Raw genomic sequence first — 27,908 nt, 5'->3', positions numbered from 1 at the left:
TTCTGTTTTGACCACAGTATCATTGGAAACCATCTGGGTGGTGAAAGCAAAGCCCAGTAAATTAAGGCGTAGATTTACTCCAGACTGCAATGTGTTGAATAAACGTAGAGCCAGACAGTCAGACTAGATCTTTATTCCACTTAAGAAAATGTGACCCAGGCATTCAGTGAATAAATACAGGATACAGACATTCCTGAAAGTGGACCTGTGTCTGTGTACACTTCTGGCTGCAATGAAGCAGACTGCAGTATCAAACAAATTCAGTAAACAGATTAAAACAGAAGATAAGAGAGAAGCAAAGACAGATAGTGTGGAAAGAAAAATCATTAACAAACAGCATTAAAGAACTGAGCAGGTTTTTATAATGTAGCACAAACACTTCTGCTGTACCTGCTGGTGAAGTTAATGGCATCCAGGGATTATAACTGGAAACCAGTAAGTGTTTCAATGGCTGATGCTGGGCTGACCCACGTGCTCCTGCATAGATTATAATGAGCTCAGCAGATTTGTGCTCAGAGGATGGTGTCTTTCAAACTTATGGCAAACACATGATGTCACTCTATAGATAGAAGGCACTTCACAGGTGCAGGGAGTCGCTGCTTTTTTGTCACAGGTAAACACAGTCATCATTACAAATTTTATTAACTTCATTCAACGTCAGATTTAAGTGTGTATTAATCTATGATACTGTGGGGGCTGCTTAGATTCATTAGATTTAGTTTTAGCACAACAGATATTCAAGTCTCCGTAACAATGCCGACTGTGATTCACCACAAAAAATTGTGCATGCATGTCCATCTACAAACACACACACACAGATATTCCAGATCCAAAGTGTTTCATAAACTGTTTCATGATTACACAGATTTTGTAAGGAGTACTTCACGGCCCAAACAGTTATTTGTATATCAGTTCCTGGACCCTTGTTACGCTAAATTCATGAAGAAAACTAATTCAGTCACGTTTTAAATGTTTATTTCAACAGCAGAGCATAGAGTTTGGCGTCTAGACTCCGGCCTCATCACTCCCCGCAGATATGTTTACATATAATATTGGGGAATGATGATTAAATATGCCTCTCTAGCCGGAGCCTACAGGTGGATGCTGTGTTGGAGGTGGGGCTGAAAGGGCAAGAAGCAGCACTGATGAGGCAAAGGGAGAGCTGGGAAGATTTTGCAGCTTAAATAGGCCGCCAAATTGGGAGGGTGTGTGTTTGTAGATGTCATATGTAGAGTGACATATGACGTGTGTGTATCAATCAGTGCAGCTTGAGTTGACTCGCAGGTGTCACTCCATGAATCCAAAAATGGAGAAAATATATGCTCTCTCCAAACCAGACCCCATTGACAAAAACAGTCATTTTACTTCGCTATACACAGGAGCTGCTGGTCGACCGCTGCCTCGTTTAGTCAGTTTAATGGTGTCATTGTGTGACTTTGGCATTTAAGACCATTAGTTTGCAGTCAAAAAAGTAACGCAATTACACATCAAACTAACTGATTGAGGCAGCACTAGACCAGCAGCTCCTGTGTTCAGTGAGATAAAATAACTGTTTTTGTCAAAGGAGTCTGGCTTTGAGGAGAGTATAGGTAAGTTTCACTTTTAGTTCAGTTCCCTGTCAGAAAGGGCTGCCTGTTTGGGAAGTGTTGAGAATACGACTAGATAAATGAGACTTGGATTATACTGCACGAGTTGTGTGAAAGCTTGTCGGCAGGTTTTTTGATATAGTTTTGCTGTTGTGAGACGTGGACCCCTGTGAATTCATTAAGAACATTCTCTGCTTTTGGATTATTTGTTCACTAAGGTATGCAAGAGTTTCCTTCAAGAATTCAACACAACTTGGGGTAAGTAATTGATACACAAATGAAGTGGTGAAGTATTCTTTTAAGCCCAATTTTGATGTATAAGTTAAGGCTCCAGACTCAGATGCTGCATAGACAGAAAGGAAGTGAAAGCTAACAAGTCTTCAGTAGCAGATTTGCATATTCTTCATTGATTCTCTACCACTGACAGCGACAATAATTACATAAAAAAAATCACTCCTCTTATTTCTTGACAATATAAAATGTCTAAATGCCAGGCCAGTGGATCACAGTTAAAATGGTACAGTAGTTTAAGGCTTTTATTTGTTGTAATTTACAGTTTACGTCAGTGATTCAAAAGTGGCAAAAAGAGCCCAGTGATAAAACTGACTGATATTGTCTTTAAGGACTTTCAAAGCTAAAACAGTAAGGACAAACTTCATGTGTTATGGTCAGGGCTTTATAATAGCATCTCAAAACCAGTTAACACTGGTGTCGTCCAGAACTAGACTACAGAGACGAGCAGATATTTGGTTCAGGTCTTCATCCTCTTCATCGATGGTACACAAGTGAGGAGGGAGGGGTATCCAAGGTAACAATGGCTCCTATTTAAACCCCTCCCAAGCGCTCTCTGACACAATCCCTCTGCTCATCCTGCTGATGCCGGCCAGCTTGACTTTGGCGCGGGCTGTCCACCTGTCGGCAGCTGTTGAATCCTTGGAGTCCGAGAGATTAGCATAGCGGGAGGAGTCCTCCTCAAAACCACGGCCCGCCCAGGAGGCCAGCTCCAACGGGAGGCCGAAAGTGTCGGGGAGGGACACTGGCGAGTCCCCTTTCTGGCTCTTGTCCTCCGGGGCTTCGTCAGTCACAGTCTCAGGTAAGTTCTCCAGGTGAGGCGGCTCCCAGCCCTCCATCTTCTCCAGTTTTTTGGTGGGGGAGATCTGCCTCATCGTCATGGTGACGCTATCCCAGAAACAGTGGCCCTTCTCTGGCTTGTCCTTCTTTTCCTTCTCCTTCTCATCGTCCTTGATTTTCTTGTGAGACCTTGAGAGAAAGAAACAGGAAGCACTGTAGGTAAGATGAAAAATGTGTGTTTTGGATTTTGGGGTGCACTGTCCCTTTAAAAAGCAGCCATTGGACAACATTTTAGCACATAAAATAACCAGCTGACCGCTCACATCTTAACTATAAATAGGACTGACTGGATAAGGTATGAGATAAATTTACACTGGAGACTTTAACGTTCCCCCATACAGCAAACCATTATATAGGAATTCCCGGTTGTTTGTCCCAGAGGGGTGATTAACTCAGGTTTTCCTCTTCATACATGTTCCACTTCCTCAAAGGGTCTGAAAGTTAAAAAATGCTGGCAAACGAAGCTCTGAATTACATATAAACAAATACAAGTGCTTGGACCTGACTCCATTATTTCTAATCAAGTTTCTAAATACTTTTGCGACACACACTTGACCAGTAATGACCACTGTGTATATCCCATTTACACTGATGTGAACCAGGAACGATCTGGGTCTGACATACATTTAACATGTCCGAGTGACACCAGTATTTTTAGCCCAAAGTTACAAAACATATAGCTGGTATTGTTGAGGAGTAATTACCTAAACAATGCAATCTAGCACAACAGCCCTACCACAGATGCTTCCTTCTCACAGGACCCATCGATGGAATTTTGCAATCCTAAAAGCATTGTGCTCTTTTACAATGAGGGTTTGACTGACACCTTACCCCCCCTTCATTTGTGGGTTTGACCTATCTCTGTAAAATCTGACAAGTCGAAATCGTGTATTTGAATATTTACTGGTGCAGTGTTGGAAAGGTTACTTTTATGTAATAGGTTACAAATTACAAGTTACCCTCTTAAAAATTCAGTCAAAAAAAACTTAATGTCCATTTGCAGTATTATATTTGGTGATATGGCTCTGTTCTGGGGCCTCTCTGCCTTTCCTCAGGCCTATGCAGAAAGCCTAAGGTGGACAGAGCACACCTCTCTGCCCTTCCACGCGTATATGAGAGAGAGCAAACCTCCCTGCCCTTCTATGTGCCTACATGGAAAGCCTAAAGGGCCGTCCACACCAAGAACTATAACTATAAATATAACTATAAATATACAGTTTTAAAAATCGTTCTAAACTCAAGTGGAAGGCAGCGTCCACACTACAACTATAACGACAACGATAGCGGTGGACGATATCGTTCGGATCACTTTCAGAGCGATTTGACAAACGACAGAAACACTGACAGCCAATCAAAATCCATCCGAAATGACAGGTCGAGACTTTCATCACGTCACTATGTCACGCACAGACTCATTCAACATGGCGGACGACGTAGGAGAGAGGCTAATCACCGAGGTACAAAAAAATCCACCCCTCTATGATAAGAGTGAGCGACTTTATAAAGATGCGACCAAGAAGAGGGACATCTGGGACGCAATCGGGTGCACCTTTGGCATAAGTGGTGAGTGTTTTTGTTCACGGAGATAAGACGTTTTTGAATAGCCAACGCTAGCTGTTATGCTAACTAGCATTACCTCACGCAGCTAAACATGAATGACAACAACTGTCTCGCCTCCTTATGATTATTATCACCACCGTTCACGGACCAAAATTAGCACCATTTAACGTTACCAGCTGAATGCTGGTGAAATATGCAAGTGGCTGGTAGATTTGCTGCACTCATCCCTCCCCTGCCGACCGCACCGAGCAGTGTGTGTTTGGCGTAACCTAGCAACACAACGATATCGTTCATTGGTGTGGATGCTGCCATTGTTATCGTTATAGTTAACGTTACAGTTATCTTTCTTGGTGTGGACGGCCCTTAAGGCAGGGTGAGCAAACCTCTCTGCCCTTCCACGTGCAAATGAGGAAAGCCGCAGGCAGATAGAGTAAACCTCCCTGCCCTTCCATGTGCCTACATTCAAAGCCTAAGGCAGGGACAGCAGCAGCAAAGTCCCCCCCGGGAACAGAACAGAGCAGCATCGATGACAAACAGAAATGACACTGATAAGTCAACATGAAAAGGAGGAGCTGGGATGGAGGCAGGTTGCAGAGGAAGCAGCAACAGTAGGCAGGCCAAAGCAGTTTAAACAGAGTGTCCTGAATGAGATTTGCCAATTGGTTGCATAGAAAGGAATCATGTGATCTATCAGCTGACTCCCTTCCATCAGTTGATTGGGCTGTTTGAGATCAGCTGATGTAGCTGGGATGTGAGCTGAGCTTGACATTGAGTCCTGCCTGAACACTATGCTTAATTCATATTCTACAAATAAACTTTTTTATGAAAGTCATATAGTCGAATGAAACCCCTTTGTAATCACCAACATCTCGATTAGGAACTGTAATTTAATTACTCTAACTAGTTACATGTTAGACCCCAACATTGTACTGGGGTCCCTAAACAGTCTTGGAATTGCATAGAGTAACGCATCATAAACGCTGGATTTGGAAATGGTAATACATAAAAATTCATTTTTTTTATTCATTCATGATTTGATGTTGTGATTTAATGCCTTGCAATTATTTCTTCAATCAGTGTTTGATTTGACTTTCCTCTCTTCGTTTTCTTTTCGGGTTAACTGAGGAATATGTCTGTCCCACTTTTATATGCGAGAAAATCTTGTCTGTGTTTTGAAATGACTGACTGTTGTGTTGTATAATCATGTTGAGTATATGTACGCAAAACAAAGCTTGGTTGGGTCTATGACACTGGATTTGGAAATGGCTGTCGACACTCCATCTCTGTCACTACAAGGGCAATGACTAAGAGCTTATTTGAAACTGCCTGCATTGGCATTAGAGCAAAAGGTGGATGGTGGATTGTAATGCTGGCAATGCAGTGGGTGTAGATGAGGGTCCCTATTTGGATAATTTCATCCCCACTGTCCATACTTCCCAATGGCTGACATGGTGTAACCATATCTAAAAGGCTGATGTCAGTGTGAAGGGTGTGACATTTTGTACTTAAAGTAAGTTCGAAGACATACATTCTGATGGTTATTGTGTGTGTAACCTCACCCTCTGCGGTCAGCCAGCTTGACTCCGGTCAACAAGAAGTGCTCGTCATCTTTAGAGGAGAACATCTTCTTCTCCCTCCTCTCTTTCTTCAACATGATCTTCTTCACCTTGGGCTCCTGACAGAAAACAGCAGACAAGGGAGCATTTGATTCTTGAACTGCAGAGGCTGGAAAGATTATCCCCATCTGTTGCACGTTAGCTTCTTATCTCTGATGCCTTTTTGTGAGTGATTTATTCTCTACGAAAAGAGTTCGATTTCATAAAGTCAACAGGAATTCAGAAAAGCAGCCTCATACTCAGATTGATGGATGTGCATTTTTTGAAATTTTGTTTTGGGCTTCATTGGCTCTGAACTGATGAAATGTGCTCTCCATCAAACCTAAACTCATACACATCCATCATCCAAGTTTAGGCCCATCTTTTTAAGTTAATGTAATCACACAGGTAGATAGAAAAAGTATTCTGCAGCATCAATCATGCTTAGAGGAACAGCTGGGCATTTTGGGACATGTTTGCAGAAAGTTGGATGATAAAATCGACACCACTCTTAGGTTGGTAAACATAAAGTCACTACCAGGAGCTGATCGTCTTAGCTCAATATAAAATCTGCCAATCAGCACCTTACACTCATTAATCAACACGCTCTTCTCTTGCTTGTATAATCAGCAGAAAAAACAAAGTGTAAAAACATCACGTAATAGTTCAACACTGTGTTATGTGTTGGACTATTTCTTGTCCAGAAGTTACCCCACTAATAGGCAGATTCTGTTACCTGTGGCTAGAGCTAAGCTAGCGGTTTCCCCCATTTCCAGTCTTTGTGCTAAGCTAAGCTAACCAGCTGTAGCTTTTAATCTACTGTATAGACATAAAAGTGATATTGATCTTTCCATCTAATTCTCAGGAAGAAAGTGAATAAGTTTATTCGCCAATATGTTGAACAAGTCCTTTAAGGTAAACTTCAACCCAGTCGTCAGAATAAATATCGGCATTGTACTTTTCTGCAAACCACAGTTTAGTTACATTTGTATTTTCATATCTAGCGGATATGCTAAAACTTTATTTTTTTTTATATATTTCAGTTTCTAGTTTTATTTTGTGACAACACTATTGTTAATGTGTGGTTCGTTTTATGCACAAAAAACGCGTAGGTAAGGGTTAGGAGGACATGTTTTTGCTTAAAAAACCTGGTTTGGTCGCTACTAACACATCTGGACATGTCCCGAACTCTCATTGGAAAACACCTGCTTTTGTTTTGGTTGTCTGCTGCTCGGCTTTATACTTGAATAGGTGTCACAGCATCCACAGCTCATACACATGTAATCTGAGCCATATGTCATATCCCAGCCTATCCCAGCTGACTTTTGGCGAGAGGCGGGGTACACCCTGGACTGTGGGAGGAAGAAAAACTAGAATTACTGATATCTATAATTAGATTAAATATATTTGTAACATCTTAAATTAACATTTTAACTTGTCAAAATGACATTTAGACATGTTGAAATATCATTTCCATTACTGAAAACTAAATAGCTTCTTGGCAGCCCTACTGTTGATGTTAAAAACACTTATACCATACATTTTATATATATGACAAATGTAACATATCTGTGGTTTGCAGGAACATATGTCAACATTTTATTCTGGCGACTGGGCTGTAAACTTACTACCAACTTTACTAGACACCTTTATTTATTGCTGTTAGACAGGAACCTTACAACTACAGGTTCAGTGTCACTGATAGATAAATACGGAGAGAGGGAGCCTGTGTGGCATCGACTTGGCATTCACGCAAGACACATTCCAGTGGAAGACCCTCCACTCCCTCTGAAACTCCCCTGGTCTCCCCCGTCACATCAGAATCCCTCCCTGCCCTCCCTGCTTTCCACCCAGCGCAGATACCACTCTCCTCAGCGATCATGGAACAAACTTTTGGCTCCGTTTCTCTCCGTGCCTGGGAAGAATTCCCAATGTCAACTGTCAAGGCCATAACGTTCACTCCTACTCACATCCGTGCCTGCCCTCGCTCTACCGTTGTTAAAACATTCTCAGAGCTCACAACACTATTTGATGAATGCACCTGACCTTGGCGACCCCTCGACTGCTTCTTTTGTTCTGTGTTTTACCTATCCAGGAGGTCCTCATTTCAAAGTGCTGCATGCATACAGAACACAAACACACGCTACACATCTCTCCTGTGTCTCTCCTGGAGGATGTGGCAGCAGCTACAATAAGCAAACAACTAGCTGGATATGAAAGCTCTCAAACTAAACAGGAACATGTACAATAAGATCTGTCACCAAGTCTGAGATCAAGCATCACAATGTCACAGTTTAGATAACATAAACTAAATGAGAACGGTTTGTTCTACAGGCTACACAAGCTCTACTTCTCCTGTAACACACACACAGGAGAACACTCACGATCCCACTCTTCTCACTTTTAAAGCTATGTGATGGATTTGTAAACACTTTGCTCACTGTGTTATCTCATAAGGAGACCGGCACTGCTGCTGATAAATGAAAAGCCAAATCCTCCTCGTCTCACCTCTCACCATCACGAACGTGCCTGGAGGCAAGAACGCTGCCAGTTTCTTGGCGTTTATTATCATCAAGAAATATTTACAAAAATGTTATCTCAGCTATTTCAACACCCTGTCTCTACTTTCTCTGTCTCCCTCCTCACTCTGCTTCTTGTTTCCTGTGTGCCATCAAGTGTAAACCGTGGGTCAGATTTGCTGTAGTTCGAGCTTTGCAGATACAGAAACCAGAGATGCCAAAACAGATTGAGTGTATCACTGTGTATATATATGTGTGTGTGTGTGCAATGCATGAGCTGTAGCTGAATTCCAGCAGTGTATGTGTGCAAATACAGAGGCCTGCCTATTCGCCATTCTCTTCAGCATTAACCTCCAGGGCCTCTGGATCCAAAGCAGCTCAGCGCCCGGTAATCTCTCCGGCCAAAAACGTAGGTGAACCAAGCGGCTCACTGAGGCTCGCTGTGTGGGGGAGCTTTACCTACAGCTCCACGCCTGGCAGAACAATAGAGCTCTTATTGGACCGAATTCCTCCATCCATACCCCAGAGATGGAGGCTGGGAGATTAAAGTGGAATTTAGGAATATTGCTAATTGTGGTTATCAAACACAACACAGCTTTTTGATATTGCTTTTAGAGGTTAAAGGGAAAGCTCAAACATATTTTCCCACTTGCCTGTAGTGCTATTTATCAGTCTAGATTGTTTTGGTGTGAGCTGCCAAGTGTTGGAGTTATCAGCCGTAGAGATGTCTGCCTTCTCTCAAATATAATGAAACTTCATGGCGCTTGGCTTGTGGTGCTCAAAGCCCCAGTTATATGAGAATTGGTCAGAGGTGCATAAAGCCAAATAAGCTTGATTTGCGTTGTATGAAATCACCTGGATATTCCACATTATACAGCCCATAGAGCAAGTGCACTAGACTTATGGCGAGACATGGCAGGCAAAAACATTTTTCATGCAGTGGTCAATTTTGAGATTTCTTTCAAACTGCTATAAAGAAAACATTCAAATTATACATTTAGTATATTTTATTACATTTTGTGTACTTGCGGCAGTAAGTTTTTCCCGAATTTACCAAAAAGTTAGCATTGTGCAGTGTAGGCCAATATGTTCATTAGCTGGGTTACTACAGTTGTAGGCCTTATATGCCTGTCATGTTATTAAATAATCAATTTTCATGAGCTTGAAATATCTTACTATATAATGACAAAAACTCTGTGTGTCTGTGTGTCTGTTCCACGTTTTTCTCCTGACTGACTTGGTCAATCCATGTGAAATTTGGCACAGTGGTAGAGGGTCATGGGAGGATGTGAATGAAGCAATATTACATCAATTGGCCAAAGGGGGGCGCTATAGCAACCGATTGAAATGGCAAACTGAATGGACATATCTCATGCCCCGTATGTCGTAGAGACATGAAACTTTGCACATAGATGCCTCTCCTCATGAGGAACAAATTGGCCTCAAGAACCCATGACTTCCGGTTATAGAGATTTTCCGCCATTTTGAATTTTTTGAAAAACACTTAAAATCGATCTCTTCCTAGGAAGTTTGACCGATCTGCATGAAACTCGGCGAACATAATCTAGGGACCAATATCTAAAGTTCCCTCTTGGCAAAAGTTGGAAAACTTACTAAAACTGAGCTTCTACAAGGCAATGACTATTGCGGAGGGCGTGGCTCATCACATAAAGGTGTATAACATCTCAAGGGTTTCACCCATCACCACGCAACTTTGTAGGCATATGACCACACATAATCTGAGGGGACCCCTCCATTATTGACCCCATCAAACAAAATGGGGGCGCTAGAGAGCTAATTTCTTATCTAGGCCTAACCACCAAATCAATTTTTACTAGACATGGTAGATATGTAGAACAGGAAGCCTCAAGGTGACTGGAGAATTTTAACTCTAATTGGCAACTGGGTGGCGCTATAACAACAGAAAAATGCTTAAAAATGGCTAAAATGCGATCGATCGCTGTGGCTCGATCGCAGTCGTACTATCAAACTCACAAAAACTCTGTCTGAATACACTGCTCTTTTTAATGGGCTCAGTTGACTATTTAATCTGCAATTTCCTATGACCTGTATCCCAAACACACACCATGTGAAACTGTGTGTGAGCAACTGTGCACTCAATGGGTATGGACTAGTACTATATTATTATTACCTTGCCTGAACATTTATTCTGTTTATGAGCAATTGTTTCCAATAGAAATGTATTAAATTCCCCTATGTAAATCTTTGAATGCCATTTTCTCAAAATGAGTTTTTTGTCATACTCCAAGTCGAACATCTCAGCCTCTGTAGCACCTATGTACACCAAATTTTCCAGTTATACACCTAGCTATATTCTGAAGATATCTAAAGAGGGATTTGTTAATAAATCATACCTAGTCTGAATTATGTGACATTTTAAAAAAAAAAAAAAGATTTTTTTAAAGGCTATGGACAGTATATTTGATTTTCTAGGTAAATAAAGCAGATATCCTTAAATCCATCTTATATGTAAACAAAATGAAAAAAGAATTTTGCACCTGGCTTCATCAGATGTTCAGATTTATCTTCCTAAAATAAGTGCAAATTAGCGCATATGTAATGAGATAATGCATAATTTGCATAATTAAAAATGTTTAAAACTTGTAATACATTTTTTTCATACTACTGTAAGTAATCAGCTGAGGAAGTTTCATGATGATATCTATTATTCTAAAATTTTACCCTGTTCCCCTGTAGTGTCTCGAGCACGGGCTTCTCGCCTTTTGAAATGTTATCAGACAGAATGGATCAAATCCCGATAGAGAAGGGAGTCATTTCGCCGGGGTTGTGATGCTAAAAATTAAACTGTCAGACGTCTCTTTGTGTCTTTCATGTGATGGGGACCAAAAAGACTTTTTTCCCATAGACTTTGCCATGTAAGTCTATGGGAAAAAGTCTTTTTGGTCCCCATCACATGACAGACACAGATGGTAACAACTGGTGAACCCGGTGAGAGTGGACTCGAACAGAGATTTCCTCTGCTCATATTAAGCTATAAAAAAAAAAGAAAAGGACACAGGGAAACAAAATGCTGCAACACTAGACACACAAGGAGCTAAGACGAAGTGGCAGTGAGGGAAAACAAGACACACACTAAATACTCTGGTGAGGGGAAGGATAACAAGACACAGGTGAGGCTAATCAGGGCGGGACAGACAATCAGACACAGGTGAGGTCATCAACAGGTAGGGAAAACACACAGGGACAGGAAGTGAAGTGATCTGAAACCAGAGATGTGAGTTTTAAAGTAAATCAGGAAACAACATGAATGAATGAAATTGAAAACATAACCTAAGACACTTGAGCTGTGACACGGGTGTTGCTGATCTGCTTTCATGTTGGACAATGGTTATACAGCACTGTAGAATGAAAATGAACTACAGTGGACCTCCACTTCCAGGCCTACATGCCTACTTTGCGTGTCCTAATATGAGCATAAAACAGTGGACGGTGGAGGAATTGTAGCCTTCCACGGTGTCAGAGCAGTCTGTGGCTATTTTCAGCCTTGTTTTTCTTCCACAGCGATTGTTCCCGTCCAAAAGGCCCAGCTCCTCGAAAGAATGCTGCGTTTCCTTCCCTTCTCAAGCCCAGCTAGCCCTATCCTCACAAACAGGACAGGTCGTGAAATATGTCCTGTGAACTAAGTCATCTACAGTCGCTATACATACAGCAGGAAGGCAGGCGGAGTTCAGAGACAATACAGCGTGAGTGTTTGAGGTTTTACACGGTCAGTGGAGTTCAGACACGACCACACCTTCGAGTAAAGACTTGTTGTCAGTACAGATCAGGAGATGTGACATATCTCTCATGAACAAAGACACGGCGCATAATCTTGCTCACACACACACACACACTGTTTGGAGTGGGCACAGCTGCAGATAAAGTTTCCTGCACACAAACAGGCCACTTGACAAACCCGCATCATAGAACCAGTATTTACAAATTCTTACACAAAGACATTTTCTCCTTAAACTCACTTTGACCTTAAGTCTAATTCATAATGTTATAACTGTTCACCTAAAGTTTTACCTAACCTAAAAGATGTACTCCTTAGCTATTAAAATCTATACCTCCGTCAAATCGAGAGCAACCGACTATGTAAAGTGAAAGTCACTGCAGCATCATACAACATAAATGCCAAGGTGAGCAGGTTGGGAGCCAAATTACATATTAAACTAAAAGACTATGTTTGGTATTTTTCAACTTGGGCCCTATTTCCCCATGTTTTTATGTTTAAGTGACTAATGGGAACAGTTTTTACCAAACTTTTGATAGGTTCAGTATTGAGCTAAAGGGCTGTAACCAGCTGCCACAAAACAGGCTGCACTGTAAATATTCGAGGCATATGCACCCACACTGTAGCCTACATCTCTGAAAGTGTTTCTTTTTGCCACTGACAGGCTCAGATTGTTGCTCCAAGTGTCTGACATCATTATGTAAAGGACCCTACAGAGATAGACCTTTTTAGAGAGTAAGATCCTTTGTGTTTAAATCATTGCTTTCACATCTAACTGGGTGAACTAAGGGTTTATTACTTATAACAGTGCAAACACAAACCAAGATGTTTTATTTTGTTTCTCGCGGCTTGAGATGAAGTGTGTTTTACGATTTAAATATCTGATTATGTTAAGCTAACCACAGAGGCAGGGGTGTAAATATAGACAGTGCAGGCAGTGCAGTTTTACTGGGGCCTGTGAGGTGGGGGGCCCAAAGAGAAAGTGCCACCTTGGAAATATGCCTGTGTTCAACTCTCAGTGCCATTTGCTATATTTGCTATATATGCCCTTGAAAAGGCAAACTCATTTCCCTCATGTTATTTTTTCTTTTTTTTGTAAAATAGTCGGTGGAATCGATAACAAATTTATATGCTTATTCCAAATTAACTATAATAAACTATTAAAATTGTTAAACTGAACTAATAATTTCTCATTTTCTTTAGTAGTATTTTTTGTGATATACAGACATGCATTGATGATTGCTGGCTAATATGTATGTTAATGTTATCCAATGTCAAGTCATGGATCATGTGACAAGACGATATGTGCACGATAACATACACTATTGGGCCAGTCATAACTACTTTACACCACGGCACGGAGGTGAATGGTGGTCATAACCAGAGGTAGAATGTACAGTACATTTACTCAAGTACTGTACTTACAAATTTGAGATACTTGTAATTAGGGCTGCAGCTCCTCCCGTGACCCTAATTTTCATTGTCGACTAATCTGTCGATTATTTCTTCAATTAGTCGACTAATCATTTTATCGAAAAATGTGTTAAAATGTTTAAAAATGTCGGCCTGTCTCTCATAAAACCCCAAATTATGTCATCTAATGCCTTGTTTCGTACTCAAGCCAAAGGGTTTTATTTCACCGTCATGGGAGAGTGTGTAAAGCTGCCAATATCTGAACGTAAGAAGCTGCAATGACTCAAACCGATTAGTCGACTAATAAAAATGGTCACCGATTATTTTAATAGTCGATTAGTCATCGATTAGTCGACTAATCGATGCAGCCCTACTTGTAATTGAGAATTTTTTTTCAGGCCACTTTATACCTCTACTTCATTACATTTCATAAGGATATATTGTACTTTTTACTTCACTGCATGTATCAGAAAGACAGCATGAAGGTTTTTAAAATATGATGTCTGTTATAAATTAAACTACCTGACAGTTTATGTAAGACATGTAACACAGGAAACAATAAGTCTACTGACATAAAAAATTAATTGGCAACTATTTTAATAATCGTTCATGTAGCTTCACAAATGTGACGATTTGCTGCTTTTCCTTCAAAATCTTTAATGGTTTTGATTTATTTGTTTTGTTGGTTGGACAAAGCAAACTTTGTTAAATTATCCCCCTCGGCTCTCATTCTGACTATTTTTACTATTTTTCCCAAACCAAACAATCAATAAAATAATGAAAACAATCTTCAGTTCATAGCTCAAACCTAGCGTCCCCTCAAGCAACAACAGTTAAATCCTGCTTTTGCGTCAATGCATGAGTCAGTGGCATACGGTAGTTACGACGGGTCCTAGTGCACGCTTTCATGCAAATAACAACTCTCTCCATGGGCCCCCCACTTCATGGGCCCCAGTGCAACCACACTGCCTGTACTGTCTATATTTACACCCCTGGCATGAGTAATAAAACTGTAACGATACAATAAATAATAGTATAACAGTCACAGGGAACCTTTTTCTACACAAAGTAGTTCTACTTTTAATATTTTGAGTACATTTTACTGACTATACCTTCATACTTTTACTTATATAACATTTTAATGCAAGACTTTTACTTGTAACAGAGTAATTTCACAGTGTAGTATCAGTAGTTTTGTTTAAATAAAGGATCTGAACACTTCTTCCACCTCTGGTCAAAACAAATAAAGCCCCAAGCTGTAAAAACCTTTACCCTAAACTGCAGTGACCTCACTCCACAGTTCCAGACAGTGTGTTTTAGGATAAGGATAACTGTACAAGTACACACACACACACACACACACACACAACAACAACAAACAAGACAGTTTTCTAGTGATAAGGCTGAGGATAAAGCATGGGTTGACAGCTGTTTACAGATAAACACAGCAGTCCTCTGACCCTGTTGCTTCACCTCAGGTGCACCATGAAACACTTTGTGGTCATCTGACAAACACAAACCGTCTGTGCATGTGAGGGCGTTGAGGCCATTGAGTTTTTGGTGACATTAGATTCTTTTAGGGTTACACAAGTGTGATGTCAGAATGTGCAATATTGTGTGCTGGTGCCCGTGTGATAAGAGATAAGAGCGTGTCGAATGAGTACATATCTTTAGGGGGTGTCACTGTGTAAACTGAGTTTAAGTTAAGAAGCAAACTGTGTGTTTGTGTCTGTGTTACATCCAAATAGATGTAAAGTTGCGCTGTTTACCTTGGACACTGCAGTGACAGCTTCCTCCTCCTCTTCCTCTCCTTCTATGTCTTTGTCCTGCAACACACACACATACACAAGCGGTGAGTTAACACAAATAGCAACCCCCAAAACACAAACACACACACACACACCAGTGCTCCACACTTTGCAGCAGGGATGTGTGTGTGCAGAGTGTGTGCAGGCTCTTCCTGTAAAATCGAGGGCAACCTTTTTCAGAGGTATAACATAAACAGGCGAGATGGAGGGATGGGTGGATGGAGGACTGGAGAGGATGAGGGGAAGCCACCGAGTTCAGACGGCAGATTAAAACAAAAGGGAGAGAAAATAAATTCATGACCTGTTGACTCGACAGTACATGACTCTATTTGAGTGTTGAAGTGGAGCTATTTTGGCTCCATTGTGCATCAGTCTTCCATTTTCATATATCCTTTGTATAATATTTGTGTCAAGTTTCATAGTTTCATTGTTTTATGTGAAACACTTTGTGACTTAGTTTTAAGTGCTATAATCTAATAAAATAGTGATAATGACTAATGAATACAGACCTGTAGACATGTGAGCAAGACTTGCAGTTAGATCACAAAAATTGGGCTTTAACTTGACTTTGACTTAACTGCTGTGAGACTTAACTCGTACAGGAAGTTTACAGTGCAAACAATAGTTGTAATCATCCTGCCTTTTAAATGAACTTTCACTGTCATTTAGATACTTGTTATTACAACCACCTTCTTTTTTTCTTTAGTTTTGCACCAGTATGATGACAATAAAGTTGTACCTAATTGAATTATGGTGACTTGACTCCCTTAAGACACTTGAGAGCAAAAGAATCAACTCCCATATTTAGCCCTTATAAAATCCCTGAACAAAGAGAAAGTAAATATAACTTCAGTAGGCCTGTCATAGCCCAAACAGGAAGTGAACAGTCTTTACGCGCATAGTCACGTAAATATCAAAAACAAAATTAAAATAAAAACAAATCAGTATTGAACAATCTGTTATTTATTTTACAGATTATTTTTGGGGTATTTCTGTTTTTTTTTTTTGTTTGTTTGTTTGTTTTATAAGGGGAGGACAGAAAAGGAAAGGCACAGGAGAGAGAGGGGGCCGGGGCCAGACTCCAACCATCGACACTGTGGTAATCAGTGGCCTTAATGATACACGCTCTATTTGGTTATTAGCCGGGACGCTGCAGTCTTAAACAATTTATAACACTGAAAGTTATGACAACCCTAAACATGCCACTCCTGAAGATCCAGCAGATCCTTGAGTATTAAAATAAAAAAAAGATTTAAAATATCAGTAATACTACTACTACTACTACTACTACTACTACTAATAATAATAATAATAATAATGAATACAGTGAAAAAGGACTAAATGGAAGAGTAAAAGCTTAACTAATACAAGCTTAAATACCCAGTTTCATTGTAATAGGAGCAACTTCATCAGTAACACTGAAATAATGCCATTGGAGTTTAGATTATAAATAAAGAGAGAAAGATGAAGAAAACAAATACTGGTAAAATAAAATAAAATACAATAAAACAAAATAAAATAAAATAAAATAAAAAAAATAGATATTAAATTAAATTAAATTTAGGAGAGACTATCCTGATTCTCAGAGTCTATCGGAGCAGGATATCTAACCAATACCTTTATCCTACTCATATTCACACTAAAGGTCCAGACACGTCAAACAAACATCAAAGAACTGATAGCGATGAAGGCTGACTACTGTGTTGCCTCACTTCACCTGCGTCACCTGTTGCACCTGTTGCACTTAAACACACCACACAGCCAACAAGCATGTATGTTCTGCACCTGCTTGAGAGGGAACAGCTCTTCATACCAGCAGGTGGTGGTAGTCTGTATTTGTCAATCAAAAAAAAAACTTACTTTACTTACTTCATACAACAAGTTTGTTTTGATCTCACATCCTGTTGACTTTAGCAGTTCGTTTTCCTCCCTTCCGGTTCTCTTCTCATGCACTCAGCTTAAGTGCCAGCCTGTTGGTGATTTCATTACACCGCCATCTCCAACACTGATTAAACATGCTGAGTTGATTGAAAAAGAGCTGACAAAGACCCACAAGGGCCGCCATGGCCTGATGAGGGCCACCAGTGCAAGACTAGGGCAACCGACGCTAACCAACAGCCCAGCATTGACCAACAGCCAACCATGGGGTCTGTCAAGGCCTTAAGGGAAGCTCCTCTTCTATGTCAGAAAGGGTCACCGAATCTCACCTAATATAATATAACATGTCCCTGATCCATTGCACACGAGATCGAGGAATTGCGTCCTCACGTTTCAGTAGGATTAGAAAACGAGCAAGCAGAGTACAGAACGGCAAGAAGTCACATTGGAACTGGAGCTGAAAGATAGACATCAGAGGGTACTTGAAAAAGCACTATAACAGGGCAGGGGTCTGTCGTCTTTTCAAGGGCCTCTTAAACACAGACGTCCTTTTAAGAATGTTTTTAACCTTAGAAATCCATTTTGTCAGATATTTAACATTGTCATTGACATGTGTTTTGCCTGTTAAGACTTCGGACCTGACTTGGCCTGACTCCAAATGCATTAAAAACATTAAATCATGAGAAGAGGGCAGCAGCAAGAAGTCATCAGACACGCAGCTGAGCCTGAGATTAAGGAAGTGGAGCCAGAATTCCTGTAAAATGATCAAAGCTGTAAGAACTTCTAACATCTAACAACTCCACCAGAGAGAAAGAGAGAGGGGAGGAGAAACGGCGGTTGGACATGTCTGAGCAAAGTCTGCTGGGTCTCCGCCACCTGAGCCGATCAAAGACACACACTCACACACACACACACACACACACACACACACACTCACACATACTGATTGCTGACTACCGTTAGAGCGTAAAAGCATTAACAACTTGGAACAGAGGGAGAGAGTGAGGGGAGGGAAGAGAGAGTGGTGTTACGGGGGGAAAGAAACACTCCTAACAACAGAAAGCAAGAGCTCTGCCTCTGCACCTCAGGGGGCCATTTTTTCTGTTTGCCACTCTCCCCTCTCTGACTGAGTCTGTGTGCAAGTGTGTAAATTTTACCACAGTGTTGTGTCTAAAAAAGCCAGATTACTAGGCAATAAAGACGCACAGTGAATTTTAATACCAAAGTACAAACAGAAGTGCCCAACAGCCATTGCACACCAACAATAATACATTCTCCAAGCTCATGGACTCAAAACATGCTTTTTTCCCTGTAGCACTTGTATGTTTCACCAAACATTAGACCAAATATATTGAAAGGAACTGTACAGCATTTTGACAAATATGCTTTTTCGCTTTCTTTTAAAGAGTTAGGGCCTTTTCATAGTCGACGCAAAAGCACGCAGACGCGAATGTATCAGGACGCATCGAGACGCATTGGCCGCCATGATGCGTGCTTGCATCTCAAAATGTGCATGTAATACCATGCGCTGCCAGCGGGGGTGATAATGCAAGCAACGTACTTGAAATTAACCACTTTTTGTTATTCACAGAAGAAGCAGGTATGAAATATGGCGGGCGAAGAGGAAAAACTTTGCGAACTTGTACGGGCACCCCCATTTATATGACAGTTCTAGTGCCCTGCACTAATAAAATAGCAGTACTAGCTAGCCGTAATGTACCGGTGACTCTGCTACCCCCTACTGCATGAGCGATGTATTGCATTTCAAGTGTCGCCCGCGTCGCTTACATTTAATTTGTTGACTATGAAAGAAAGTGCGTCGCTTGTGCGCTTTCTCGCGTTGCGTACGTTGACTATGAAATGGCCCTTAGACGTAAAGATTGACACCACTCTCATATCTGTACGCTTAATATGAAGCTACGCAGCCATGAGGTGGTTAGCTCAGCTTAGCAAAAATACTGGAAATTAGGAAACAGCTAGCCTGCAGCATTCATGGCTGGGGGTCAGAGATAGAGCAGGTCATCCATCAATTGGAAGATTGGCGGATCAATCCCCAGCTCCTCCAGTCTGCATGTCTAAGTATCCTTGGGCAAGATGCTAAAACCCCAAACCGGCTGTTCCATCGGGGTGAGAGACTTTGTGAATAGATACTGAGTAGCAAGTGGCACCATGTATGGTAGCCTTGGCCACCAGTGTGTGAATGTGTGTGTGTGAATGAGACATGTAACGTAAAAGCACTTTGAGTGGTCAGAGGACTAAAATATACAAGTGAAGACATTTACCATTTTGACATTTTTATTATTCCAGGATGTTAGCCTCACACAGCCTCACTTATGTAGTCTTTTTTTTTTACTTTTATTTACTGTATTTTTGGAGTTCTTACAAGTGAAACCAGATATTAAAATCTGTGTCAATATCGACCCTTTACAGCCAGCGTCATCAAAAATATGCACACGTGTGTTGGCAACAGAAATGGCATCTTGCCTCAGCCATCTAGATAAATTAGCAAACTAACATTGAGATTAAATTGTTGTCTGTATCAAAATGGCTGTTGCTTATTCAGTTGTCAGAATTGATATTGCAACAGCCCACTCAAGTTCTACTGAATTCCATAACAATCACAACCAATTCCCAGGAACAGGTGTTTCTGTTTAACATGTTTCACTTAAGCATCTGTGGCTGCAAGCTATCAAAAGTGTTGACTACCACTGGACTGTGGACTTGATCAAAAATTCTCATGCTACAGTGAAACAGAAGCAGAATTTATGTTTGCATAACGACTACAGCCCATCATCGAGCTCTGGGCTCGCTAGCAAGTCGACGACACACCCTGACTGTTAGGATGTAGGTTTCTGGTTTGAGAATTATGACCGAACCCTCATACATAGTGGTCTTGTGTCCTTGTCCTTGGCTTGGGAGGATTCATTATTACAAGACACAAAACTCTGAATCTATGTTGTGATATCTGACATTCTCTACATGACCATAGATAACTTAGTCGTAACTTGTATGCTTAAAATTTCTCGCTGTTGTACATGCTAACATTAGGTTTCTCCACCAAACACATGTATATATCAGGCCACATGCTAAAGTCTTCTACACACTCATTGACTGCACACAGGTGTATGTCAGTCATCATTTGTCAATGTCAGTTTGTTACAGCAGCATTCACGATCTTTGGTGATTGATGCCCTCGTATAGCTTGAAAAGCTGTTGCACCCAGCCCTACTTTCGTTGCCAAACTGTGTGCGGACACTTGTGTCATCTCTAAGGCTCACAAATTAACTGTATTTCATTTATCGCTGTAAGAATTACAAATTGTGCTTTACATGAGGAGTCTCTGGACAGAGCCAGGCTCGCTGTTCATTGTGCAGATATGAGAGTCATATCAACCATCTGGTCTGACTCATGGTAAGAAAGCAAATAATCATATTTTTGCAGAGGGTTGGACTATTTCTTTAAATCTAAAGATGCTTCAAACGAGCCCTATTTTGGTTTGAACTTGTACAACAAAACTTACAGACGTTTGATATCCATAACTTTTAACCCTAACCCCTTCAACATATAATCCACCCAGCTTTACCTTTCTTCTCCTCACCACTAATGATTTAGATGTGAGGCCTTCTGAAGATTTTGCTCAGACCTGATCTGTCCTCTCATGATCCCACTTTACAAAGAGGGCTGGAATTAAAGTGGTGTTATTGAAGTATTCAGGTGTGTTAGCGCTTTAAGCCATAGACAAACAGGCACACGCACTGCCTGCAAGCCCACAGCTGCCTCTTATAGTCTGCTGAACTTCAATAGAGAGTGAGTGGTGAGAAAGCAAGCAACAGCACAGGGCCTACACTACAGTCACCCTCGAGCACTGTGGAGGGAGAGCAGATATTAATTTCCCCCTTTACACTCTCTGTCTTTTATTCCTCTGTGTGTTTGTGGATGTATTATCCCTTTGTCTGGCTCTGTCTGTCTGCCTGCTGGCCTCTGTCTGTCTGTCTGTCTGTCTGTCTGTCTGTATAAGTGACGCTACAGTTTCAACTCACTGAACTGGCGCCACATGGAAATCATCTGTTCTGTCATAAAACAAAAATAACAGAGCAAACAAATGCAGAGGAAAGATACCAACTGTATCTTGTTTATATTAACCAAGTAAGAAAACACTACTTTGTACAAGAGTCAGACATGTTAATAGACTTGTTTCCATCCCTTTAGGGAGGCCTCTGGACCCTGACTGCTGCTGCCCCACCAGTAAGTCCCAGTATAACCAGCAAATAAGTTGTCCTGAGCACTTTCCAGGTGAGACAGAGCCACTGAAACCTCTCTGGACAAATAAATGTTACTTAAAAAAGGCAGACCTTGTAGTTTATTTCATTGTCTTGCACCTTAAGTTTGCTCCTTAAGTATGACACTTTAGGCTTGCATAAAATACCTCACCAGTAACTGACAGGAAAGATCCTGTTGCATAAAACCGCAGAGCAATCATTAATTGTAAAGGGGCTGGGAGAGTGCAGCTTTGGAAAGTCACAATCATAAACCGACCTCTGGTCAAATTTTAAGTGCAAGATCAGTTACTCATCATTAAGCGTGTCCATCGGGTTCTCCACTCTTCTCGGGATGCCCTGATTTTTTTGATTTATCTCCATAAACTCAACCTTAAGCAATTCCTTAAGTATGACACCAAGATAAGGAGAAAAACATAAAGCCTTAAGTAAACATTTTAAGGAAAGCTTAGGGGAAAGACCTGAGGATGTTTTGTGTCTGACTTTTTTTCAAGGAAACCTTAACCTAGACTTTAAGGAAAATCTTAACTTAGGGTGCTTTGTGCAACTGGCCCCACATGTTACTGTTATTTTAATGATTACATGTATGCACATACATTATGCATTGGTGTCACATTGTTAAGTTGTTTTTGTCTTTCTTACTGTTTTTGCAGTCAACACTTGCTCTATCTTATTACAGTCCTCTGTGAAGCACTCTGAACTGCACTAGCAGCCATGAACATATACAAATAAAGTTTGATTGATTTATTGATGTACTGTTTCTATGTGACCAGTGGACTCGAGTGTTGTCTGCGTTGTGTTGATATGAAGAGGCCCAGACTGTGGATATCTTTGGAGGCGATATCCATTTATTCCTGACAACTGACAGCAAGAGGTAAAAACAAAATCCTCCGCCAATTACGACCATATAACTCAACCCCCTACACAAATGAAGTGACACAGGAATATGTTAACATAATATACAATAAGTTTAGGCTGAAAAATGAACTTATAAACATGCTTAAAAATTCTAAAGGTGGGAGACGCCCCTTCATAGGTGAACATAGGGGTACAGAAACAGAGACTCAAATATTTAATATTGCATATGTACATTTGACTTTGTTACACGTATTACTGCTGTATAACTGACTGTGTTACACACATGGTGTATTTCTCAGACAGCCTACCCATGGTGCTCTTGTACTTCCCAGAAGAAGAAAAGAGGCTTCATTTCAGTATTCCATAGATATTATGTCTGAATCTGTCTCAGTTCACACTTAAAAGACCACTTAATGTTATAACTGTAAATACTGGCATGTAAAATCTTAATTTAAAAGTGCCAAAAAAAACTTTTTGACTTAAAGTAAATGAAACAAATAGTTGATTAATTCATTAGTCAGCTGTCAGAAAGTTAATTGGTAACAATTTTAATCACTTAAAGGGATACTTTTCCAATTTTTAACCAGCTTTGTATCATATTAGTGAGTGCAGTATGTGTAAATGTTACCAGTGCCCAGATCTCCCTGTTCATCTCTCAGCTTATTTCCACTGGCTCTCAGGGCTGCTGCTCAAACTACAGATTGTATTTCTGCATTTTAGTGTGCCTGCCACCGTGAAAACAAAGAGTACAGGAGAAGATCAAGAGAGAGTCAACCCTCTTTCTCTTAAACTCCAACCAAACTCAGATTAAACAGTAAAACTAGGCAGTGCCGATCAAATATAAACCATGAGCCTGTTACTGTAGTGCCTATTTCTCGAGTAAAATGTTTTCAGAAATACATTTTAGTGCACTGTTTAGCTGTAATATGAGAATTTGTGAACAGGAAGTTGGCGCCATACTGTTGCCTGTATTGTAAAAAAGAGAAAAAGTTGCGATCAAACAGTAAACTCAGCAGCACTGATCAGATATGAACTGGAATTCTGCTACTGTTTTGCCTGTTCAAATGTTTCCAGGATCATATTTTAGCATACCATTTAACTGTAACTCAAGATCTTTTGTTACCAGACACAGTTACTTTCTGTGTCAAAATGGCCAAGCTCACATTACATCACCCACCAGCAGACATGTTAATTGGTCCGATGCAGTGCAGTGCATTCTTGCAGTTGTAGGTTTTCTACCTCTTGAGAAAAAGTGAAAGCCACAGCCCTTTTTCTCTATGTTTCTTTGGTCATGTCGCACCAATTTTAAAATAATTAATATCTTAATTAAGCCTAATTTTATGAAAAGACCATCTTTCAGCAGTGAAATATGTCTTTAAGTCATTCTTTAAACAAAAATGACGGCGTTACAGCTTCTCAAACGCTTCCAAGATTGTAAACTGCATATGGTTTTAAAATGTTGGTCAGACAAAGCAAATAATATGAATATGTCAGCTTGCCTTCTGGGATATTTGATTCTGTGCACTATATTCTGACATGTTACAGACATGGGTGGATTATCAAACAGGCCTACTGGGCCCAAAGGCTGAGAGGGCCCCTAAGCTAGAGCCTCTGCATGAAATGGCTGTTATTAACTTTGCATTTCTTGTTGCATAGTCAAAGGGTTTAGTCATATATTTCAATAACAGAGCCCCAAAAGAATTATGTTTTCATAAAGTCTGAGGGAATAGCCTGAATTCACTTTAGGGAAGTCATAAGAAAGAAACCAGCATTATACATTTTAAGTGAGTGTTTACCTCCTCAGTTAATCTATAGGACTTTAGAGGGGCCTTTCAACTATGTGGGGACAAAATACAATAAGCAGGTGCAGATAAGATGCAGGTGAATGCATGTCTGAGTTAATATGCAGCTGAGGTACAGGTAAAAGTTAGTATAGCTGCCCATTTGTTACAGATCAAAAGGTTAATCGATTAGTCAAGAAAATAATGGGAAAGTACTGAAGATAACTGCTATCAATAACCCTATTTTGAACCTTGTCTTTCCCCTATAATTCCCCTTTTTGTGGCTTTAAGGCTGATTAAACATTTTTCTAATTCAGTCTGACAGTCTGATTATCTTTGATGACTCTGAGGGAGTTTTTTTTAAGACAAATATTAATGCAATGTGATTATGACACTGAAACACTCCAGATATCTCTCAGCCTACCAGCTTCCCTCTCTCTGTGTGAGGTGGGTCACACAGTGGGTTGAATAAGGGGAAGGAAAAGCCTGCATGTCCAGACTGTGTTATCTTTATCCTCGCTCCATCCTGCATCACTGCTGGGCTGGAGCTGGCTCTTCACTGTGTTGACGACATTTTATGATCCGACCTCTGACCCCTGCATGTACTTAATCGCCATGGCGACTTGAGGAGACCTCCCTGATGACTTTCCCAGGAATTCTGAGGCAAAGTCGCTGCTCTGATCTCAGATCAGCTCTTATCGTCCAAAGTACATGGTGACCACTGGAGACAGAGTCGCAGACTGAAGTCAGAGCAGCTCTTCGGACATAAGGGCCACATACGTTGGTTCCCAGGATGGAAGTTAAGAGCAGCCAATAAAACCCAGCCAAGGGTCACACATCTTGACATTATCACAACAACAAATGAAAAATGCTGGGAAGTGGTGTTGGCTGATCTACCCAATTGCCCACTTAATGACACATTTATACATCCAGTGAATGCTGATGGTGAAATCTGACATTCACAAGTTTACAATGTTTTGAAATGAATTTTAAAAATGATTTTCTTCTTCACGTGTGTTAAAAATTATCCTTTTTTGTTCAGCTGCTCTGCGTCTCATCTTCTAATATCTGTCCTTATTATCTTATTTGTTATGTGTAGTTTTACTAATTCAAGCACTACAACACATGTCCAACTGATGCATTAGTGTGCCTCTGACAGCTTAAATATTCTCTCAATAAAAGCTCAAGTCGCTACACAGTTTAAAGAACTTTTTATCACGCGTACAGTAAGACAAGTAAATACCACAAACATGATGACAGCACATTATTTTGACTCCATCATGGTGATAATCTTTATGGAGGAAAAACATGGTATGTCTATCGAGAGATTCTGGCATCTTGCTGTATATCAACCAAATCATTCTTACGTCTCCTTTTACTAGAACTTTACGATTAAACTCGAAGTCAGCATCTAACTCGTCCCATATATACTCTACTGGAAACCTAATATATGTTCCACAGGTTGTAAAACACTCATTGGAGAGGGTTTCACTGCAAAATGCTGAAGAAATAAACATGTCAGCTTGCCACTTGTTATGAGACAGACTGCTAGATGCCTTTAGTCTTTTCTTGTGTGCATGTGTGTGTCTTATCATCTCCATTGCCCCCCAGCACTTTGACAGAGCCCAGCTGCTTGCAACTGCTGATACAGAGTCTCTTAAACCTCACACAACATAGCTCACCTGAGAAATGTGTGTGTGTGTAAGTGTGTGTATCAGGGGTGTCTGGACATACCAGTATTGTTTTCTTGTACTACTGACTACTGTCTGTATCTCAAATTGCCCCTTGGGTACATTAAAGTTTTACCTTACATTACCTTATTTTTTAAAGAATAATATAGTGATATCATGTTAGTAATACATGTGATAATATTGTGTAAATAATCCAACCGCTCTTAAATCATTTCCGTTTTTTTTGTTTTGTTCTTATTTTGTCTCCCTTTTCACCGCACTAAACTCATATTTTGAGTGCAATTCATTTCCCCAAAAAAGAGAGAAAATGCACAATAAACAAAGTTAAGGATGAACTTTACTGATAGCATTATTATTTTCAAATTTTCTTTAATATTGCGATGTTTCCAGCTCAAGCCAAACTGATCTTTCTGCTTTATAGGATACAAATAGATTCATATTTGAACACATTTAGTTTTAAGAGTCTTTCTACTCGACTTGAAAGTCTCTATACATACCTGTTTGTACCGATATTTATTTATGTTTAGAATTTTTTCTTTCTCCTGTTGCATCACAGTTATATTCATTTAATATCCCCATGAAGAGCACAGGGGTCTGGGGAGACAATGAGATACCTCTTTGACCTCTCAGCATTTTCTGTCACTGTCCTCCTCAGCTGACATGACAGGAGTTTAAGCACTTCTCCTCCTCCTCCTCCTCCTCCTCCTCCTTCTGCTCCACAATCTCACTTTAACAACATGAGGTGTATTTTGGTCACTTTTTGGGAGGTTTGGCAGCTTCAAATGAAATAAATGTGGTTGAAAACCAGTCAAATTATGATCAGTTGTGCTTTTAATGGATTTATTTTTCATTTACTTTATAATAATATGTGTGTTAAACCATTTCCAGCTACACAACTCATTTGAGGTGTTTTAGAAATAAAGCTCTTTAGTGTTCAGCCCTTCAGCCTCATATTGACACTTGTTTCCAAAACACTGTAGTTGTATATCATCATTTTGCCATCTGTAACCCTGTTGTTTGTGGAGAGAAACTGGGCATAAGTGACTGTCACTGTTTGCGGTGATGTGTTTGAGTTTCCATCGGTCTCTTTACCTTGTAGGAGTGATGATAGTGCCAGGACATGTCGTCTTCCTCTGACGCATAATCCACCAGCACTTTACTCTTGCTTTTTTTGAACATATCTCCACTTGTCGCTGAAACAAGCCGTCTTGCTCGCTGTTTAAAAAAAGTTGCCTTCTTTGGCCAAAAACCTAAAGTTCACCCTGAACAGTCTGATCCCGTTTTCTGTGCAGATCGCAGCGACGCACCACCACCCAGCGCGTTCCGCTCTTGAGGTTATTTCTCCAGCAGCAAATCCAGAAGGCTTTCTCTGAAAACAGCTTATTCATTCATACAAGTGCCAGGAGCTGCAAGGATCGAGCTGCTTTTTTTTATGACGCTCACTATTTCGTAAGAGTTTGGCGTGGGTTTGGTGCGTTTTTACGCAGGCTCGACCACCTGGACTTCAAAACGTCGCTCCTCCCATTGCCCCCCCTCCTTCTCCGGTTCCTTGAAGTTGCCATGGCAGAAGGAGGAAGGGGTCATACGTCTCATCTCTGGCCAATGCAAGCATCGGGCTACGCATTCATGCAAAATAATGTCACTTTTTTCATATTCTGAATGACTTAAGGCTGGGAAAACACGGAAACGGATATTTGGAAATTATTATGTGACACCAAGGAGTCAAATTTTATAAATAGATGGATTTGTTTTTTGTTTGAATTTCATACTGTGACCTGTTCCGTAGTGGTGGAGGAAGTACACGGATCCTTTACTTGAGAACAGGCACCAACTAAACAATGTAAACTAAAAATCTTATGTAAGCAGAGGCACTGTCAGCAAAATCTACTCAAAGTATCAAAAATAAAAGCACTTAAAATGCAGCAGAATGTCACCTGTCAATGTTATATTATTATATTGGATTATTATGACTGATGCCTAAACATGTCAGCAATATTTTAATGTACTGTTCAAGATGGAGCTAATTTTACCACTGTATGTTCTGATGTATGTAT

At 40.4% G+C, this 27,908-nt stretch overlaps 1 protein-coding gene across 1 annotated transcript; it reads right to left on the bottom strand.

Moving 5' to 3' along the window:
* Positions 1-123: 123 nt before the first annotated feature.
* Positions 124-27,360, bottom strand: si:ch211-225h24.2 (uncharacterized protein LOC564539 homolog). Its single transcript, XM_049590325.1, has 4 exons — positions 26,947-27,360; positions 15,331-15,387; positions 5,837-5,952; positions 124-2,846 (listed from the first exon to the last, which is right to left on the bottom strand). The coding sequence occupies exons 1-4, from the start codon at positions 27,031-27,033 to the stop codon at positions 2,408-2,410; spliced, it is 699 nt and encodes a 232-aa protein (XP_049446282.1). The 5' UTR covers positions 27,034-27,360; the 3' UTR covers positions 124-2,407.
* Positions 27,361-27,908: the final 548 nt, after the last annotated feature.

This window comes from Epinephelus fuscoguttatus, linkage group LG11, assembly GCF_011397635.1.
Source record: "Epinephelus fuscoguttatus linkage group LG11, E.fuscoguttatus.final_Chr_v1".
Classification (NCBI taxonomy): domain Eukaryota; kingdom Metazoa; phylum Chordata; class Actinopteri; order Perciformes; family Serranidae; genus Epinephelus; species Epinephelus fuscoguttatus.
The sequence above is the reverse complement of the archived record's forward strand: the minus strand, read 5'-3'. Positions and strand labels throughout refer to the sequence as shown.

Coding starts and splice junctions, on each gene's coding strand:
- si:ch211-225h24.2 (XM_049590325.1), bottom strand. CDS start 27,033: ATGTTCAAAAAAAGCAAGAGTAAAGTGCTGGTGGATTATGCGTCAGAG. Junction 15,388..26,946: donor ACTATCATCACTCCTACAAG/GTAAAGAGACCG, acceptor TGTGTGTTGCAG/GACAAAGACATAGAAGGAGA. Junction 2,847..5,836: donor AAGCTGGCTGACCGCAGAGG/GTGAGGTTACAC, acceptor CTTTCTCTCAAG/GTCTCACAAGAAAATCAAGG.